This window comes from Delphinus delphis, chromosome 5 (assembly GCF_949987515.2).
Source record: "Delphinus delphis chromosome 5, mDelDel1.2, whole genome shotgun sequence".
NCBI classification, from domain to species: Eukaryota; Metazoa; Chordata; class Mammalia; order Artiodactyla; family Delphinidae; genus Delphinus; species Delphinus delphis.
In genome coordinates this window covers 109311820-109330775 of record NC_082687.1, presented here as the reverse complement: position 1 = coordinate 109330775, position 18956 = coordinate 109311820, and the positions used below count along the sequence as shown (strand labels likewise).

The 18956-nt window shown below is 38.0% G+C and overlaps 1 protein-coding gene across 2 annotated transcripts; it reads right to left on the bottom strand.

Annotated features, from left to right (window-relative positions):
- Nucleotides 1-4313: 4313 nt before the first annotated feature.
- On the bottom strand, nt 4314-11673 carry GAR1 (GAR1 ribonucleoprotein). Of its 2 annotated transcripts, none has more exons than XM_060011834.1 (7): nt 11292-11419; nt 10870-11083; nt 9214-9368; nt 8685-8744; nt 7248-7386; nt 5647-5718; nt 4314-5287 (listed from the first exon to the last, which is right to left on the bottom strand). In XM_060011834.1, exons 2-7 carry the CDS (start codon nt 11069-11071, stop codon nt 5274-5276), a joined length of 642 nt encoding a protein of 213 aa, XP_059867817.1. In that variant the 5' UTR covers nt 11072-11083; nt 11292-11419; the 3' UTR covers nt 4314-5273. The 2 variants fall into 2 exon arrangements, with proteins under 2 accessions (XP_059867817.1, XP_059867816.1); XM_060011833.1 differs by lacking the exon at nt 11292-11419 and adding an exon at nt 11423-11673 and having other exon boundaries at nt 4318-5287.
- Between the last annotated feature and the right edge of the window lie 7283 nt (nt 11674-18956).

Here is an 18956-nt window from a genome sequence, read left to right as displayed (position 1 = left end):
GAAATACAAAGCATCCTAAGAGACTACTACAAGCAACTCTATGCCAATAAAATGGACAATCTGGAAGAAATGGACAAATTCTTAGAAAGGTATAACCTTCCAAGTCTGAACCAGGAAGAAGTAGAAAATATGAACAGACCAGTAACAAGCACTGAAATTGAAATTGTGATTTAAAATCTTCCAACAAACAAAAGTCCAGGACCAGATAGCTTCACAGGCAAATTCTATCAAACATTTAGAGAAGAGCTAACACCCATCCTTCTCAAACTCTTCCAAAAAATTGCAGAGGACGGAACACTCCCAAACTCATTCTATGAGGCCACCATCTCCCTGATACCAAAACCAGACAAAGATACTACTAAAAAGGAAAATTACAGACCAATTATCACTGATGAACACAGATGCAAAAATCCTCAACAAAATACAAGCAAACAGAATCCAACAACACATTAAAAGGATCACACAGGCTTCCCTGGTGGCGCAGCAGTTGAGAGTCCGCCTGCTGATGCAAGGGACACGGGTTCGTGCCCTGGTCCAGGAAGATCCCACATGCCGTGGAGTGGCTGGGCCCATGAGCCATGGCTGCCGAGCCTGCACATCCGGAGCCTGTGCTCCGCAATGGGAGAGGCCACAACACTGAGAGGCCCATGTACCGCAAAAAAAAAAAAAAAAAAAAAAAAAAAGGATCATACACCATGATCAAGTGGGATTTATCCCACGGATGCAAGGATTCTTCAATATATGCAAATCAATATGGTGTATCAATTATACACCATATTAACAAATTGAAGAAAAACCATATGATCATCTCAATAGATACAGAAAAAGCTTTTGACGAAATTCAACACCCAGTTATGATAAAAACTCTCCAGATAGTGGGCATAGAGGGAACCTACCTCAACATAATAAAAGCCATATACAATAAACCCACAGCAAACATCATTCTCAATGGTGAAAAACTGAAAGCATTTCCTCTAAGATCAGGAACAAGACAAGTATGTCTACTCTCGCCACTATTGTTCAACATAGTTTTGGAAGTCCTAGCCATGGCAATCAGAGAAGAAAAAGAAATAAAAGAAATACAAATTGGAAAAGAAGAAGTGAAACTGTCACTGTTTGCAGATGACATGATACTATACATAGAGAATCCTAAAGATTCCACCAGAAAACTACTAGAGCTAATCAATGCATCTGGTAAAGTTGCAAGATACAAAATTAATACACAGAAATCTCTTGCATTCCTATACACTAATGATGAAAAATCTGAAAGAGAAATTATGGAAACACTCCCATCTACCATTGCAACAAAAAGAATAAAATACCTAGGAATAAACCTACCTAGGGAGACAAAATACCTCTATGCAGAAAACTGTAAGACACTGATGAAAGAAATTAGAGATGATACCAACAGATGGAGAGATATACCATGTTCTTGGATTGGAAGAATCAATACTGTGAAGATGACTATACTACTCAAAGCAATCTACAGATTCAATGCAATCCCTATCAAATTACCAACAGTGTGTTTTTTTACAGAACTAGAACAAAAAAATCTTAAAATTTGTATGGAGACACACAAGACCCCAAATAGCCAAAGCAGTCCTGAGGGAAAAAAACAGAGCTGGAGGAATCAGAGTCCCTGACTTCAGACTGTATTACAAAGCTACAGTAATCAAGACAATATGGTAGGGAAGAGATATGAGAACATATAGATATGTATAACTGAGTCACTTTGTTATAAAGCAGAAACTAACACACCACTGTAAAGCAATTATACCCCAATAAAGATGTTAAAAAAAAAAAAAAAGACAATATGGTACCGGCACAAAAACAGAGATATAGATCAACGGAACAGGACAGAAACCTGAGATAAACCCACACACCTATGGTCAACTAATCTATGACAAAGGAGGCAAGGATATACAATGGAGAAAAGACAGTCTCTTCAATAAGTGTTGCTGGGAAAACTGGACAGCTATGTGTAAAAGAATGAAATTAGAACACTCGCCAACACCATACACAAAAATAAACTCAAAATGGATTAGAGACCTACATGTAAGACCGGACACTACAAAACTCTTAGAGGAAAACATAGGAAGAACACTCCGACATAAATCACAGCAAGATTTTTTTTGATCCACCTCCTAGAGTAATGTAAATAAAAACAAAAATAAACAAATGGGATCTAATGAAACTTAAAGGCTTTTGCAAAGCAAAGGAATCTACAAGCAAGACGAAAAGACAACCCACAGAATGGGAGAAAATATTTGCAAACGAATCAACGGACATTAAAGGATTAATCTCCAAAATATATAAACAGCTCATGCAGCTCAATATTAAAGAAACAAACAACCCAATCCAAAAATGGGCAGAAGACCTAAGTAGACATTTCTCCAAAGAAGACATACAGATGGCCAAGAAGCACATGAAAAGCTGCTCAACATCACTAATTATTAGAGAAATGCAAATCAAAACTACAATGAGGTATCATCTCACACCAGTTAGAATGGGCATCATTAGAAAATCACAGACAACAAATGCTGGAGAGGTGTGGAGAAAAGGGAACCCCCTTTCTCGCACTGTTGGTGGGAATGTAAAATGATACAGCCACTATGAGAACAGTACGGAGGTTCCTTAAAAAATTAAAAATATAATTACCATATGACCCAGCAATCCCACTACTGGACATATACCCAGAGAAAACCGTGATTCAAAAAGACACATGCACCCCAATGTTCACTGCAGCACTATTTACAATAGCCAGGTCATGGAAGCAACCTAAATGCCCATCGACAGACAAATGGATAAAGAAGATGTGGTACATATATACAATGGAATATTACTCAGCCATAAAAAGGAACAAAATTGGGTCATTTGTAAAGACGTGGATGGATCTAGAGACTGTCATACAGAGTGAAGTTAGAAAAATAAATATCGTATATTAACGCATATATGTGGAACCTAGAAAAATGGTACAGATCAACTGGTTTGCAGGGCAGAAATAGAGACACAGATGTAGAGAAAAAACATATGGACACCAAGTGGGGAAAGTGGCAGTGGGGGTGGGGGTGGTGGGATGAATTGGGAGATTGGGATTGACATATATACACTAATATGTATGAAATAGATAACTAATAAGAACCTGCTGTATAAAAAATGAATAAAATTCAGAAATAAAAAAAAAGAACTGAAGAAAAAATAATTCCAAAAATGGCCAGCTATTTGCTGTAGCTACAAGTTTTACAGATTATGAGTGTGGTAGATGCATCCAACGTACTTTTTAATGCTTCCTTCACGAGTGACATGGAAAAGCTATATTGGGATGAGGCTTAGAATACTAAGAAATATAAGCATGTCAAATTTACACAGGTCACGATTCTTCAATTTCATAAACTTTAACTGGCTTGAAGTCAGTCCTCCTATCATAACTCCTCCCAAATTTTCAGGAATGCCAGGAAATATTGCTTGTATTCCACTAAATCTTTTCAGTGCTATGGTAACAAGTACATTTTAGCATGATGCAAGCAGTCAGAATGTTATTTGGTTAACAACTCAAAAGATTTAACATCTGAATAATCATCAAATTTTCTTTTACAGTGGAGCTCAGTGATACCACAGTACCAAATGCATTAATGTTAGGCTCCCTAAACATATGAACTCAATTCAAAACCAAATACCCTGGGAACTTCCCTGGCTGTCCAGGGGGCATGGGTTCAATCCCTGGTCAGGGAACTAAGATCCCACATGCCACGCAGTATGGCCAAAAAAAAAAAAACTAAATGCCCCAAAGGAAACCCAGGAAGAACTACTATAAGGAAGAAAAGAGAAAAATAGAGTTTAAAGATAGCTAATGACCAAAAGATATACCTAAGGTAAAAGGTGAAATCTCAAGTGATTTGTCTACCGACCATCAGCCAGTTTAGACTTTTTAAATGTTAAAAAAAGCGTAGGAATTTGCACTATTATTTGTCCTTGGGACAATACCAAGGACAAATAATTGCTTGCTATGTCTTTTACAGACCAAGAGTAAAAGCCCTGGCCCTAACTCTCACTGAAAGTTTCAACCCAAGTATTCTAAATCAAACAGTCTCTTTTCCCAAGTTTTAAAAGCATAACCGCTTCTTCCTGTGAAAAATTTTCAGCATATTTGTTCATCATATATACTTATGGCTTACATATTTATTCATCCTGCTGCAATTCCATTAATCAAAAAAGTTACGTAAAACCCAAAACACTTATTTAGGCAGTATTAGGTAAAACATGCTAGAAAACTTAAAAGATATGGCAACCCCATTCCTTCTGAGAATGGACACATGTGAGGGGAGAAAATCAGTGGCAGGGAAAATTATCCTATATCACAGTATTCTAACTTGCTATCATGGTTATGTCTTGATACTACAATAGCAGTGAGGACCAAAACCAATTTCATTTGTAATGTCCCTACCCAGGAATCTGAACGTGTAGCAGGCAATCAAATATTTATTTATGGTCAGTAACATCTTAAACCTTGAGTCCCTTAAAAAAAGGAAAATAAAAACATTCAGTAAAACTTTCAACATTCCATCTATGTTGAATGAGAAAAATTAAACATTTCTTAAGAAATGTCATCAACTTCTAGTTCTCAACTTGAACAGAGCTGTTCCATCTTTAACAGATTCATAACCAATACTAAAATTTTCTAATCAATTACTAATTACAACTAGAGAAGCTGCCTTACTAACTTTGATTTATGTACTAACACACAAAAGGGAAAATACAATAAAGTGTGTTGATGTTCTCATATACAAAAGGCAAACATTTTGAAAGGGAGTGTTAATTTATAGAGAATGTTGAAGTACTGCTCTACTAGCCTATTTTTTTAAAAGATCAGTTATATATGCAAACACCTTTTTTTCTATCTTAAATCTACTGGGTTGTCCCTTTTAACTCAAAAATAGCTCTGGTTTAATAAACACAGCTCTAAATAACTTAAAGGAATAGAACACTTTATTTTAAAAATTCAAATACGCTTCAGATGAAAGCTGCCCCTTTACTGAACACCCACAAGTTCCAAGCATTGTACAAAACATTAAAACATTTGTTCATACTCTTTTAGAGCAAAACTGCCTCTTCTGCCACACTCGTTTTTGCATGACGTTGACATTTTAGCTCCACTGTCATAAAATGACCAGCTCTTCAAGATTTGATCATGAAACGAGTTTCTGATCCATAGATGTAGATCATGAGGTTAATGCCGAAGTCAACTGGTGAAGTTTCTCTGTCAACTGTTACACTTAACGTCCTCTTCCTGATTAAGAGAAAATGAAAGTATTAAGGGTACAGAAAAATGAATATTTAATAATACTATTACCCAAAACTCAAGTCTAAAATCAGCACTAGTTCTTGTAAGGTTTAGCAAAAGTATTTTACCAAATTTAACTGTCATTTGTATTATACTTTTTTGTTTTTCAAATTAATAATACAGCAAAGTAAAGTAGAAGTAGGTGAAAAAATTCAAAGGGAAAAGTGATATAAAATGAAACTATCCATTAGGCTAAAGCAAAGAACACCATGGTGTTCTATGTACTTGCTGGCAAACAGAAATAAAAGTTGGTAGACATTATCACTCCTAGAAATTCAGTCATTTAAAGTTTTTTTTCCACTCACCTCTAAAACCACCACCCCCTCTTCCTCCTCTGAAACCTCCACCTCCACTTCCTCTTCCACCTCTAAAACCACCTAAAAATAAAGGAAACATTCATTAACTGTAACTTATCATATTTTGATAAGCCTGTAAATATCAATATAATTCTTGTAATAGTAATGAATATATATTCACATATTTTACCTCACAGAAAATTTTAAGATAAAAATGGAGAAACTGTCCAGCAGCAGGCTAAAATCCTAGGTTACAATTTTTAAACAAGCTTTCTGTTTTAATAAATTAGAAAAGCTTGTTACTTTAAAGGTCAATTTAGCCCTACCATTAAATGCATGAGTACCTCAACTTTTGCTTATTATATATACTTTTTATTTAAATTGTTTTTATCCTAAGAACAAAGGGTAGCAGGTATGGGTGGTTTAGCTCTGGGGATACTACCATAAATACAATGTTTAAGGTCAATGGAGCTGCAAACAGATCAACACTGATGGTCACATGCTGATGAGCCTTGAAATTTAAAATTTTTAAAGCATTTTTTTCTATTATCCATCACGTTTGGCTTCCTATTGCAGGCTCTATTTTTACTCATTTTGGGGGCTAACTTTGTAAAGAATGATGAAATATAAAAAGAGAAATTATAAAATGAGGAAACAAACACATACTTCCAAAATACTGATATAAAAAAATTAAGATTTTAAGAAAATATAGTTGTGAATGCTTTAAAATGTCATATACGAGACTGAATATAGAATGGAAATGAGGGGATCTCCATTCATCAAATTCTTAAAGGGGTACTCCCAAAAATACTTAAAGATATATGTTAATATCTCTTTATAGATTATCTCCAAGCTATTTGGACCCAAAAAAGGTACATTTAAGGAGTGAAGTGATAATTACATTGACAGGCAAAAGTGAGAACAGGATTCTCTCTTTTCTGACCCTGTCCCAGAAGCTGTCCAACCCCGCTGTGCAGCTCCTCTTCCTCATCTCTTTGGCTCTGCCCATCACCCAGTCACCCACCCACCACACCATTTGCAGATCTAAGCACAGCCAATGCTGTATCCCACCTCATCCCCAGCCCTGCTCATTATCCAACTGCCCACAATGATGAATGTACCCAAGCTGTGGGGAAATACATACATCAAAATACTGAAATCAAAGCAATGAACTTATGGTAATAGTCTTTGACATGACATCAGAAGATACGGGTTTTATTTCTGAGCTGCCAATTGTGTGATTAGAGCAAATTAACTTTTGTAAGCCTGCATTTCCTCATCCATAAAAAAAGGGTATCACCCACCTTCACAAGGTTTTGCTAAATATTAAAAGAATATACTTGGATGTTAAAAGAATATATGACCAGCTCTTGGCATATAATCACCACTCAATGATGTTAACTAAAAATTTAAAATTCAATTAAGATAATACTATACTTTACAGAAACTAAGCATTACTACTATGGTAATGTGCCAAGATTGGAAGCAGCTTTATTAAAAAAGACAAATAAGCATAAGGGAGGTCCGCTTCTATACAAAACTAAATTGTGCTATACAAGTTGGCTGCGGCTTTGAAATCTCATTAGAAATCTCCCCCGCAGGTAACTTACCACCCCTCGCACCTCTGCCACCTCCGCCTCTTCCTCCTCCTCGACCGCCCCTGCCACCGCCTCTGGGAGGCCCCTTCTCACCCGGAGGTCGAGGTAGAAACCTCTGCAACGGCAGCAGCTTATATGGGTCTATATAAAACTGGAAGTATAACAGAAATAATTAGTGTGATGTACTTCACACTCATTATGTCCAAAACTGAATTCATTATCTTCCCCTAATTCCCTTCTTCTCCAGTAGTGCCCATTTCAGTGAATGGTGACACCATCCACAAAGCTGTTGCAATCAGACATCTGAAAGGTGGTGATATTTTTTACTTCATCTTCAATAGCTAACCAATTACCAAGACCTATCGATTCTACTTCCTGTATCTCTCATTAAACCATCCACTGTTCTCCATTTCCACTCCTTCAGGACTAAAGCAACAGCATCCAACCTGGCCCCTTCACACACAGTACTGACCTCTTTCCAGGGTGCTCTTTTATTTTTCTAACACTCTCTTTTAAGTATAAATTTAACCATATATACCCTGATAGTTAAAAACAAAATGAAGACTAAAGTCTAAATCCTTTCCCATGACCTGAAGGCCTTAAGTAATCTAGCCCCTGCCTACCTTGCTAGTCATTACTTCACAACTTTCCCCACCCCTCCTAAATGTTCTGTGTCCAAGCTCTACCTCTGCCTTTTTCAGATCCTTAAGGTGGCTTTACTGTCAGACTTGCACACGCTGTTTTCCTTACTTGAAATGCACTTCCTCCTCCTCTGTGACTAGAGCAGTGGTTCCCAAGTGCTAGCCTGACCTTCATCAAAGTCATCCAGAAGTTTCCTTTTAAAAACTGAATCCTCGTCCCTACCTAACACCTACTCAGTCAAACTTCTAGGAATGGGACCTAGAAATACATCTTCTTAAAAGCTCCCCCAGGTAATTCTGACGTGCAACCAGGTTTAGGAGTCACCTGTGGTCAACTTTGAGGTCTCTGCTTCAAACTCACATTCTCAGAAAGCCAATGCACTAAATTTGGTCTCACGACTAACATTCTCATACCAACATGTATTACTCCTTTACAGCATATATCATAATGTTATTGAAATATCTGTGAAATCATTTAATATCTGATTTCTCCCAAATAATATAACCTTTATAACTTAACATTATACTTAGAATGAAAGCTTTTCAATAAGATTTGTACATAAAATAAAAAATGTACTCCAGCAGTTACAGAATTGCTAATATGACAACAGATTACTTTCTGAAAACCTGAATTAAACACATTACTTTTAAAGATTAGTAAGTTCAATGTCTAAAATACAGAACATCTCAGTTTAAGAGCTTCACTAGTGATACACTGGAGAAGTCTCAAGTGCCTTAAGTAAAACTGTCCTAAGGTAGATCATTCGTTTATAAAACCAAGGATCCAGGTATCATAAACTTGACTCACCTTCTGCAGTTTTTTAAAGGAAGATGCCTTCATGTTCTCTGACAATTTAACTGAAAAATACTATTAATTTTATTAAGGAATAAGCAATTAATATCAAAGATAATCTTCTGAATTCACGTGTAATTTTTAAAATAACAAGGTTAGAATATATAGAAATATTTAGGAAAAGTAAGAAATGAGTCTCCAAACAGAAGTGAAATTTTAATTTTTGTTTTAAAACTTCCAATTCCACCATCCTATTGCAGTGGCATCATCACACCCAAAGCAAAGTACCTCAACCCTGTGGCACTGATCCAAGTGGCAATCATTTCTAAAACCTTCCAAAAAGGAAGTCACACTTATAAGGCCTATCTTTTCAATATATGTGAAAATACATCCCCCCTCTTGATTCTCCTTTATGGTCCAATCTTAGCAATACTCCATCCACTTTAATGAAGCAGCAAGTTTAGTTTAATCAATACTTAACCCCAGAAAAAACAAACAGTAACCTTTTAATGAGATAGCTACATCTTCCAATTAAAAAGGATACAAAATCTCTAAGTTGTCCAAATATTTCATCCACCTTTCCAATTTGTTCTTTGTTTTCTAAATAAACTGGAGCATTGAAATAAGGCACCTTATTTTCATCTGTGGTACATTTACAAACTATGTCATCCTCACAGGGGTGCAGGAACTCTCCTAATACTGAAATAGGACATGAAAATGTTAAAATATAAAACAATTTCAAATGATACTGACCAACCTCTTCTGGAAGCTTTCCTCTTGGCCGCCTGGGATTTCACCATATCTGTTCTGAGGCAGAAAAGTCTTCCTGGGTTAGTATACCAACTGCACAAAATACTAGCTATGTGACCTGGGGTACGGGTCTCACCTTCTCTGTGCTTCAGTGTCTTCATCTTTAATGTAGGGCTAACAACAGTACTGACACTTAACGTATAGTATTGTGAAGATCAAGTGCAATAATAAATGTCAAGTGCTTAGAAAATGCCTGGCATACTGAGACCACTCAATCTACAATAACAGTTATTTTACTATAATAACTATTATTATTTGATTAAACAACACTACGCCTCATTCTATTGTCTCTTCCTTCTCCCCATCCCTAAGTCTAAGTCAGTCTTTGTTGTTCTCTGGCCCTTTCTTTTTTTCTCCCCTTTCCTAAGTTCCTACTACCACCTCTTCACCAATGACTCTTCGATCTTTTCCAAAGAAGTCTGGAATCTCAAAATAACTACCTATATATCTCACTCACAGTCACCCCAAACTAAAATACTCAGCATATTCCTGCAAAACCGACTCTCAATTCCTATCACCCAAGCTCAAAACCTGGAGCCTTTTATTCCTAGTATTAGCCAAGTTCTACTGAGTCTGTTTCCACTGAAATCTCTCTCCCATCGAACCCTTCTTTTTTCCCTCACTTTCACCATGCTCTGATGTGTCATGCATGGACCGCTGTGGGGCGAGGACCTTTGACTCTAGCCGTTGACCTCTTCAAACCATTCTGCATACTGATCCATCCTACTCTTTATATTAGACTCTGTTCATCCTTTCTCTTCTCTGATGTAGGCTTCTACCGTCAAATCTCTGTCTCACTTTCCATGACTTCCATCCTACCTCTTTGATAATTACTCCAAAACTCCTCTAATTAGGTCTTTTTCTTGACTCCCCCCAGTAGTTTCCCTTCTGAGCAAGTTTTTTTACTCACTTCACTTAGTTATGAGTAGCAATTAAAAGCATGGGCTTTGGGGTCAGGAAACCTGGCTTTGTATCTCAAATACATCACTTACTGATCACTTCTCACTATGACCCTAGCAAAGAAACTTAACGCTGAATCAGTTTTCTTATCTGTAAAATGGGGACAGTAGGGGTAAACGCACAATATTACGTAGTTGTATCTCCCTTTCAGCCCAAACCCAAATTCCATCTCCACGATGCATTCTAACTGTCCTTCAGCTTTCTTATCTCCCCCTTACTTCTACAGCACGATTATACGTCACTTTACAGCCTCTCCAGAGGCTTGACTCCCCGATCAAGCAGCAACCTCCGTAGGAGAGAGAGCTGCTGGATCTATCTTTCAGCACCTGACTCCCAGTCAAACTTACTAATAACACAAACCCACAACCTCCGTCCCCCGACCCCACTCCACCCTCGCCCCGCGGTGGGCCAAGCTTTGAAGACTACTTACAAACTACTTGCTCTGGAGGTCCGTGGTCCTGGCCTCTGTTAAAAGCTCCGCGGCCGCCCCCTCGTCCAAATCCTCCTCTGCCGCCGCCGCCGCCTCTAAAATTGCCGCCGCCTCCACCTCGGAAGTGGTGGTTGCTGCTGCCGCCGCGACCGAAGCCGCCACCTCGACTAAAGCCTCCGCGACCTCCGCCACGAAAAGACATGCTCGCTCCCACCTGGTTAGAAAAACAGGGCGTGCCTTTCAGTCACTGTGGCCTCTGGGAGCACCACCGAACCCCTCTGAGCCTCAGTCAGAAACCATAAAAGTAGACAACAATAATAATAGCAACCCTGCCACCTCACCCATGGCCAGGCGGCCAGCGACGAGCCCGAAGAGTGAGTGTCCCCTCCCCAAAGCCCTGTGAGCGCTGACCACCCACTCACCAGCCCCGTCACCCCCGGTGAGTACTTCCTCCCCCAGCTGGCAGCAAGGTCTTCAGCCGCATTCCCCTCCTCCCTCCGCTGGGTTCCACCTCCAGCATCCTCAGACCGACCGGCCCCCTCCCGCCACTCACCGGCGCCACGTGCACCTCAGGCCCGGAGGCTCACACTCTCCCGCCCGGTACTTCCGCCGCACAAGAGCCTCTTCGGCCACCGTACCGGCACAAAACGGAGGTGGGGAGGGAACCAAATAGAAACTCGAATAACTGGTTCAGAAAGCCAGCCAGTCACCCGCGGAATCAGGGACGCTGTCACCTGCCCGAAAAAGCCTTCAGCGATGGAAGGGTATCAATAATATCTAACGTCAACCGCTACTTTACGACAGTTAGGTCTATTTGCCTACGGCCAGCGGAGGAAGTGACGTACAATAGCGGCGTCCTTTGCAGCGTGACGTTGCAGGAAGTGCCGCCCCGCGGCGTTGCCCTTGGCAATGGCTGGCGTCAGGGACCGCCCCTCTCCCAGCGGATCGGCTTGTACCTGGTGGCAGCTGAGTGGCCGTGCACCCTGTCCTCTCAGGCTACGCTGCAGTCCCCTCGTTCGTCAATTGGTTGCGGCTCCAGCAACTGTGCTGCCCGTGGCTCTGAGGACGTTTGAGCCGCGCTCTGCCGGGAGGTGGATCTGGCCGCGTCGGAACTTAGTGGAAGGGCTTGTCTGCGTTCTTTCGAGTCGCTTGTTTCTTCCGGATCTTTCCAAGTACGCGAGATTGTGGGCAGTACTGTGCCCATCGTTTTGTACTATGGTTTCACGAAAGGAAGAAAAAAAAGTGTGTGTGTGTGTGTGTGTGTGTGTGTGTGTCCTTTTAAAGAAACTGTTACCTGACAGAAAGCCAGACCATGTTTTTGTCTTTTGTACCAGATAGTTTATTCCTTTGTCAAGTACGTTTTCAGCCCCGCAGGACACTGTCTATACCACAAGCCCCTCTCCCCTTCTGTCTTTAAGTCCTTGATATTTGACTTCAACTTCCGCTAAAACTTCTCTCCCAAAGAAGGCTAGCCACCCTCTATTTGTTAAATTTGGTTGGTCTCTTTTCACTCGAATCTTCTGAGACCTTACCTTGATATAGCGCAGTCAACCGCCTCTTTGAAAGAGGGTGGGGATTGGTACCTTCTTTAGAGGGTTATTTTCATATTGGAAGAACTTCATAAACTTAACTATGGAAATATTAGGAATCACAGTATGTCTTCTACACTAAAGTGTAAGCTTCTTGAAAAAGCATCAGTCATATAGATAAAAAAATTTTGGTAAATGAACTTTTATTCAGATTTGATAAATGTACTTTAAATTCTATACATCATACAGAGGTAGAATTATTCATAACTGCCCTGCTCTATTTTACTCTGTTTACGTTCAATGTTTTATCTCCATTTGGTGTCCCAGTATTATCCTCAACTCAGTGTGATGAAACCATTGAACTTTTATGGGACCTTCAAGATTACGTGGTGCCCCTTTATCTTACGTGTAAGGAACTGACAGAGAAGCGAAGTAACTTCCCTAGCTAGTTAGAGGGACAAAGTGGAACCATGGATTCTCACAGCCCTCAGTCCTTTGCTGTACCACCACCCCCAGTCTCACTCCTTGCTCTCTCCAAATTATTCATCATTCCAATTGCCTGTTTGTCCTCATGGTAGCATCATACTCTTGGTTTCTGCGTCTTTGGACTCAAGCCTTTGAGCACTCTCCATCATCTTTGTCACCATCCCCACCCAACCTTAGTTGCAGTCTCTTTTATCTAAAGCGCTCAATTTCTGTTCATTCCATCTAAAGCTTGTACTGTTGTTACAGGCCTTCTGTTGCCACTACCACACTTTCCTCTGTTATTCCTAACCGAAATCGCCCAGTATAATCTACGGCAACTCAAAAGTTGAGAAATAATTACAGTGAACTATAACTTCCTCACGCTCTAAGCATCTTTGTTGTCTCAAATTAAATGCTTCCAGGCTTTTCTTCCTCCCATCTGTACTGCGTGTGATGACATACTGAACTTATTAAAAGTTTCCTCGTACCATAGCCATCCTCAGGATCCCAAATAGTTCTCCATGTCCTTTAACAACAAGTCTAAAGTAAAATCTCTACATTGACTAGGCCTTCTATATAATTAATTTTTTTTCCTTCCAGTGCTGTACACCATTTCTCTGCCCCATCAGGCCAGCATCATTGCCTTGCTTCTTTTTTCCTGCCATTTGCAATCACTTCCTTCTTGGAAAAGCTCCATTTGCCATCCATTAGACCAGCCTTTTTCTATCTTTTTACCCTGGAAGAACCATTGAAGTAATTTTTATGTCTCAGAAAACCCTGCATAATATAAATATATATGTAATATAAACATATATAAACATATATATGTATATATCCATCCTAGTACATTAACATGATCAGCAGCTTATAGACACGTAGACATGGTAGTCCAATAATAATTGTCAATGCTCTTTTTTCAATTGTAGTAAAATACACATAACATAAACTACATTAATCATTTTGAAGTGTATAGTTCAGTGGTTCACATTGTGTAACTTGGTGCTCCTTTGAGTAGAGAATGGTGTTTTTCTATGAATCTGTTTATTTTTGTCCAACTTACTACCCTACTCTGTGTAGTTTCCCCCCTCTCACAAAGGATCTCAATTCTTTTTTTAAATTTTTTTATCGAAGTAGAGTTTCTGTACAATATTATATAAGTTACAGGTGTACAATATAGTTATTCATAATTTTTAAAGGTTATACTCCATTTATAGTTATTTTAAAATAGGATATCAATTCTGATGCAAATTAAGTGGGAGAGGAAACTTCAATTTTTCATTTAATTTACTAGATTGCAAAAATTGATTTTAATGAATATTAATCACTTTATAGGCCTATATGTGCATAAAAGTGTTATTTTTGAAACTAAAGAAAATAATGTGAAATCTTTGCTTGTCTTTTGCTACGTATATGGTCAATTCTGAGTCGATCTTGAGACTCACATAAACAGATCTCATTTTCAGCTGAAATAAGATTATTTCAGTCACTGTTTTTAAGCTCAAAGAAAAAGCTTGCTCACACAAGTAAGAAGTTGGAAAGTACAGTAAAATGTTTATTTCGTATGAATGGCAGGATACTCTTTCACAAAAATCCAGAACTTGTAGAAAGGCAAATCAGTTAAGTTTCATCTTATGTTTATAATCATAATCTTACAAACTCTCCCTCTTCTCTCAAAGTCAGGTGCACAGGTTGAGGAGCAGATTCAGAGAAAGGAACCCTCATTCAGTCATTTACTTGTGTTAAAGGGAGGGAAAATATGGTTCAGTTTTGTTCTGCAATTCCCTCAGGTGGTTTGGTCTTAACTTGAGACCCTCACTCTAAAGTGCAAGCAACAGTAGAAACATTTCAAGATTTTTTTGGCCGTATGATTTTTCCAGAGTTTCAGTTTCCATTTAAAACCGAGAATCTTGTCACCTGAAACCAAGATATTTTCTCCAGACCCTAGTATTCCCACAGTTCACTTTTCAGCTGAAGCATCCTGTTAAGAACCAAAATCAATATTACTTTCTCTTACTGTATAACAAATTACCCCAAAACTTAATGGCTCAATGTAATAAACATTATCTTGAATAATCTCCGTAAGTCAGAAATTCAGGAGCAGCTTAGCTAGGTGGTCTGGCTCTGGGTCTCATGACGTAGCAGTCATGATGTTGACTGGGGCTGCAGTCATCTGAAGGCACGACTGGGAATGGAGGATCAATCTCTGAGGTGCCCTCAGTTCCTTGCCACGTGGGCTTCTTTACAGAGCACTTAAGCATTCTCATGACATGGCAGCTGTCTTCCCCCAGAACAAATGATCTCTTAAGTCATAAGATTTTATGCATGTGGCAGATTTCTGTGGTCTCTGTCCAGATTTTTACACAGTTTTTTAAATGTTCTCAGGTAAACTGGTCTTTGATAAGGTTAATTATTTTTGTATCATTATCCAGAATTTTTTTCATTTCAGCTCCAAAAGTTTCTACCAGCAACTCTCCTGGAGGAAAGAAAGGTGTTGTGAATTCATTAGGATTTTCTCTTTTAAGAAAGTGAACCATCTCAGGGAACAATGCTCAAATCATTGACAGGGCACCGTCGGTCAGTTGCCAACACATTTCTTCCAAGATGTACCTTTTGTTTCCAGTATGAAGACAAAACAGTAAATGTATCTTGGCCTTTGCTTGTTTTGGGCAGCATTTTATAGCAGAAAAATTTTCTCAAGTTTCACTACAATTTACATCGTATAAGTGCTATCATATGACATTTGTTGTTGAAATCTGTTGATCCATCAATCTGGATAAAAGGTTGTTTTTTGGTTTATTATACAAAATCTCTTTAGCATCATGTGACATGTCATCAATTACATCAACTTATCAAACTTTGAGAGTGAAACCTTTCTAGTTTCTCATATAATGTCTTATCCTGACATTTTGCTCTCTCTAAATTTACATACTAGAATTGTGAGGTTCTTCCCAACTCTGGGTTTTTTTTCCTTTTTTAGTCAAAAAGTTCTGCCACTTGATAACTGCCTTTCTAAAAGGCGACTTTTTTAAAACAAGTTTTTCACTGTGGGATTCCAAAGGCCATTTGAAGTTATTTGCTCTCTTACTGTGATTTGAGTGTAAGTTGTGATTCTTTATTACTATCAGAATTACCTAGGCCTAGAATTCTCTTTCATCTCCCACTTTGTCTTCAAAAATCACCACATTGAACTCTAAGTCATGTTTATAAAACAGGTGTTAATAAAGTGTAAAACAAACTAAAAAAGGAAATCAGAAAAGAAAAATGAAATCGTTATAACAATTCACTATTAACATACAAGCTCTATCCACGCATTACATTTGATTGATACATCTCTTAAGTCTCTTTTATTCTTTATCAGTTTTCTCTCCTTATTTTCTTTCATGGCATCTACTTGTTGTAGAAACTGAGTTTTTTATCTTGTAGAATTTCCCATCTTCTTGGTCATATAAACCATGTTTCTCTGTCCTCTGTGTTTCCTGGAAACTGGTAGTTGCCTGGTAGTGAGATCTGGAGAATCGATTATGTTCAGGTTCAATTTTTTTTTTCCAAGAACACTTCTTACAGCATCACACGAGGAGGCACATGACATCTGGTTGTTTCTCTTTGGGTGTTGTTAAGATTGATCAGTGGGATCAGTATATCACCCTGATCCATCTGTGAGAAAGTTCCCTGCAAGCTTTTCACCTGACGGCTTTAGCAGGTATCAATGATCCTCATCTAGATTCGTCTATTCATGAGGGATTGCAAAATGGTGATATGCTAATTTTATCATTCCTTTAGCAATTATTAGCTGACATAAAGAACTTTTCTTCATTATTTTTTAATATTTATTTTTACTTAAATCCTTTGTTATCATTGTCCTTTTTAATGCTTAAATTGTTTCATCTTTGGCTGTGAGAAACCCTTCAAGTTTGGTCCTATGTCTGTTAATACCACTTACTAGCCTCTGATAGCTTCCTTGCTCTCTGACACCAGATGTCTCTATCTAACATATCTTATACATTTCCTGCCCCAGCCCTTTCTTTAGGGAGCGCTTGTTCCTTTTAGTAGGAAAGGGTATGTAAAGAACACAATCTGGCACTAAGGGGTGGTCATTGCTTCTGGATTATCACGACTTCTATGCCTTATCATTGGACAGAGATAGGAGATATCTTTAGTACATATTTTTAGAAAGAAAGAAAAAAAAACATGGTTTGTACTGATATGTCCAAAGTTAAGGCTAAAGGGTCTTTGCTTCTTTTGAATTTAAACATGTGCCTCTCCTACCCTGAAATTATGACATTAACAATTATTTACTTGAGCCTATATACATATGTATGTGTGTGTGCATAAAAAGTTGTCAAGTGTTAATGTTATTATTAACAGACTGATGAATCCTATTTAAGAGTTTGTTTGTATCAGTTTGCTGATATTTTGTTTAGGATTTTTGCACCTATAGTCATAGATGAGGTTGGTCTTCCTTTTCATTGTGCCGTACATATTGGTTGTGTAGCTTCTGACTACAGAGCACTGTGTGGATGATTGTGTAGGAGAAGGTGGGATGGGATGTGAGGCCTTGGGAGATTGCCTATAACTTGCTTTTTAAGTGCAGAGATACCCTGAACCCCATGAAGTTGTACCTGGAATGGTTCTCTGCTTCTCCTGCCCCAGTGTTCACTCCAGGGGAACTAGGTTAGGACATGCACTGCAGAGAGCCTTTTGTAGGCTTTATCCTGAAGCAAATGCTGAAGTAAGTTTCCTGAAGAATGGGGTACTGGCTCAACTGTTCTGCTCTTTGTTTAATTGATTACCTAGTCTATCACTTCTCACAGATTCCACTGTCTTTATTTACTTTGTGGTCTCCCTTATTCTGGATACAATTATTGTCACTTACATCTGTTTAACATTTCAAAACCTCCTTTAAGTTTTGCAGTTAATCTCTTCCTCTCTGTTTTATGTCTTCCAGTAAATCTTCACTGTTTGTATCCTGTTGATGGACTCCCTCTTCATTTTTCAATGGTGCAGTGGAATTATTTTATATTTATTTTTACTGAGATGTTGGAAGGGAAGAGATGTAAACTGTATAGAATGTCAGTCATTGTGAACCATTTATTACATTTTCTATTTGTTAATTGCTGACAAATTAGGAAAAGTCATTTTCTTATGTTGATTGTGTATCCAGTCGCTTTAATAAACTTTGACTTTAGGTCTAATAGTTTTCAATTAATTTTATCTAAGTAGACAGTCATTTCATCTACAAATAATGGCAATTTTGTCTCTTCTACTCCAATATTTATAATTTTTTTCATGTTTATTCCCTCCAATAACAGCAGTATTGAAATATTGCTTCCTTGCTTTTATTCCCAATTCTAATGGGTTTGGCTCTAGTGTTTCACCAGTGTATATGGTGTTTACTGTTGGTTTCTACCCTTTATCAGGTTAATGATATTTGTTCTTTTCCTAGATTGCTCACTTTTTTTAAAATTAAGAATTGGTGTTAAACTCATATCAAATACCTTTTCCATATCTTGTGATATAATTATACAGACTCTCTTATTTAATCTATTATTTTAATTAAAGATTTTAATATACTGAATTACTCTGATATCCTAATGTTGAACACCCCCGTATTTCTGAAATGGTCCCCACTTGGTCATGGCACGTTATTCTTTTACTATATTGTGGTTTATGGTATATGGTTTGCTAACATTTCATTTAGGGTCCTTGCATGTATATTAATAATTAAGAATAGCTTATAGATTTCTTTCAGAGGCTTGTCTTACCCAGTTTTGGATAAGTATATTAGAGTATTGCTAATAAGTTGGAGAGCTCTTTATCTTTTTTCATGTTCTGGAAAAGTTTAAATAACAAGAATGATCTTTCCTAAAAGAGTTGGTAAAACCTAGTATCTTGGGGGGTTTAAATCTTTAACTTTTCCATGTCTTCTTAGCTATTCATTTATTTGAATTTTCTATCTCTTCCTGAGTCAATTCCAATAATTCCATTTTCCTGGAAATTTTCTTCCAGATCTTCAGATTATTTCATAAATTGCACATGATTTTATCACTTAAGGTTCTAAGTGACAAGCCACCAAACCAACTCTGGCTAACTTTA

Bases quoted from the DNA above. Each gene is read 5' to 3' on its own strand.
- GAR1 (XM_060011833.1), bottom strand. From the start codon at position 11,071: ATGTCTTTTCGTGGCGGAGGTCGCGGAGGCTTTAGTCGAGGTGGCGGC. The intron at 9,369-10,869 runs GTAAGTAGTCTT...GTCCTATTTCAG, and splicing joins ACCTCCAGAGCAAGTAGTTT to TATTAGGAGAGTTCCTGCAC. The intron at 5,719-7,247 runs GTAAGTTACCTG...CTTTATTTTTAG, and splicing joins TGGCAGAGGTGCGAGGGGTG to GTGGTTTTAGAGGTGGAAGA.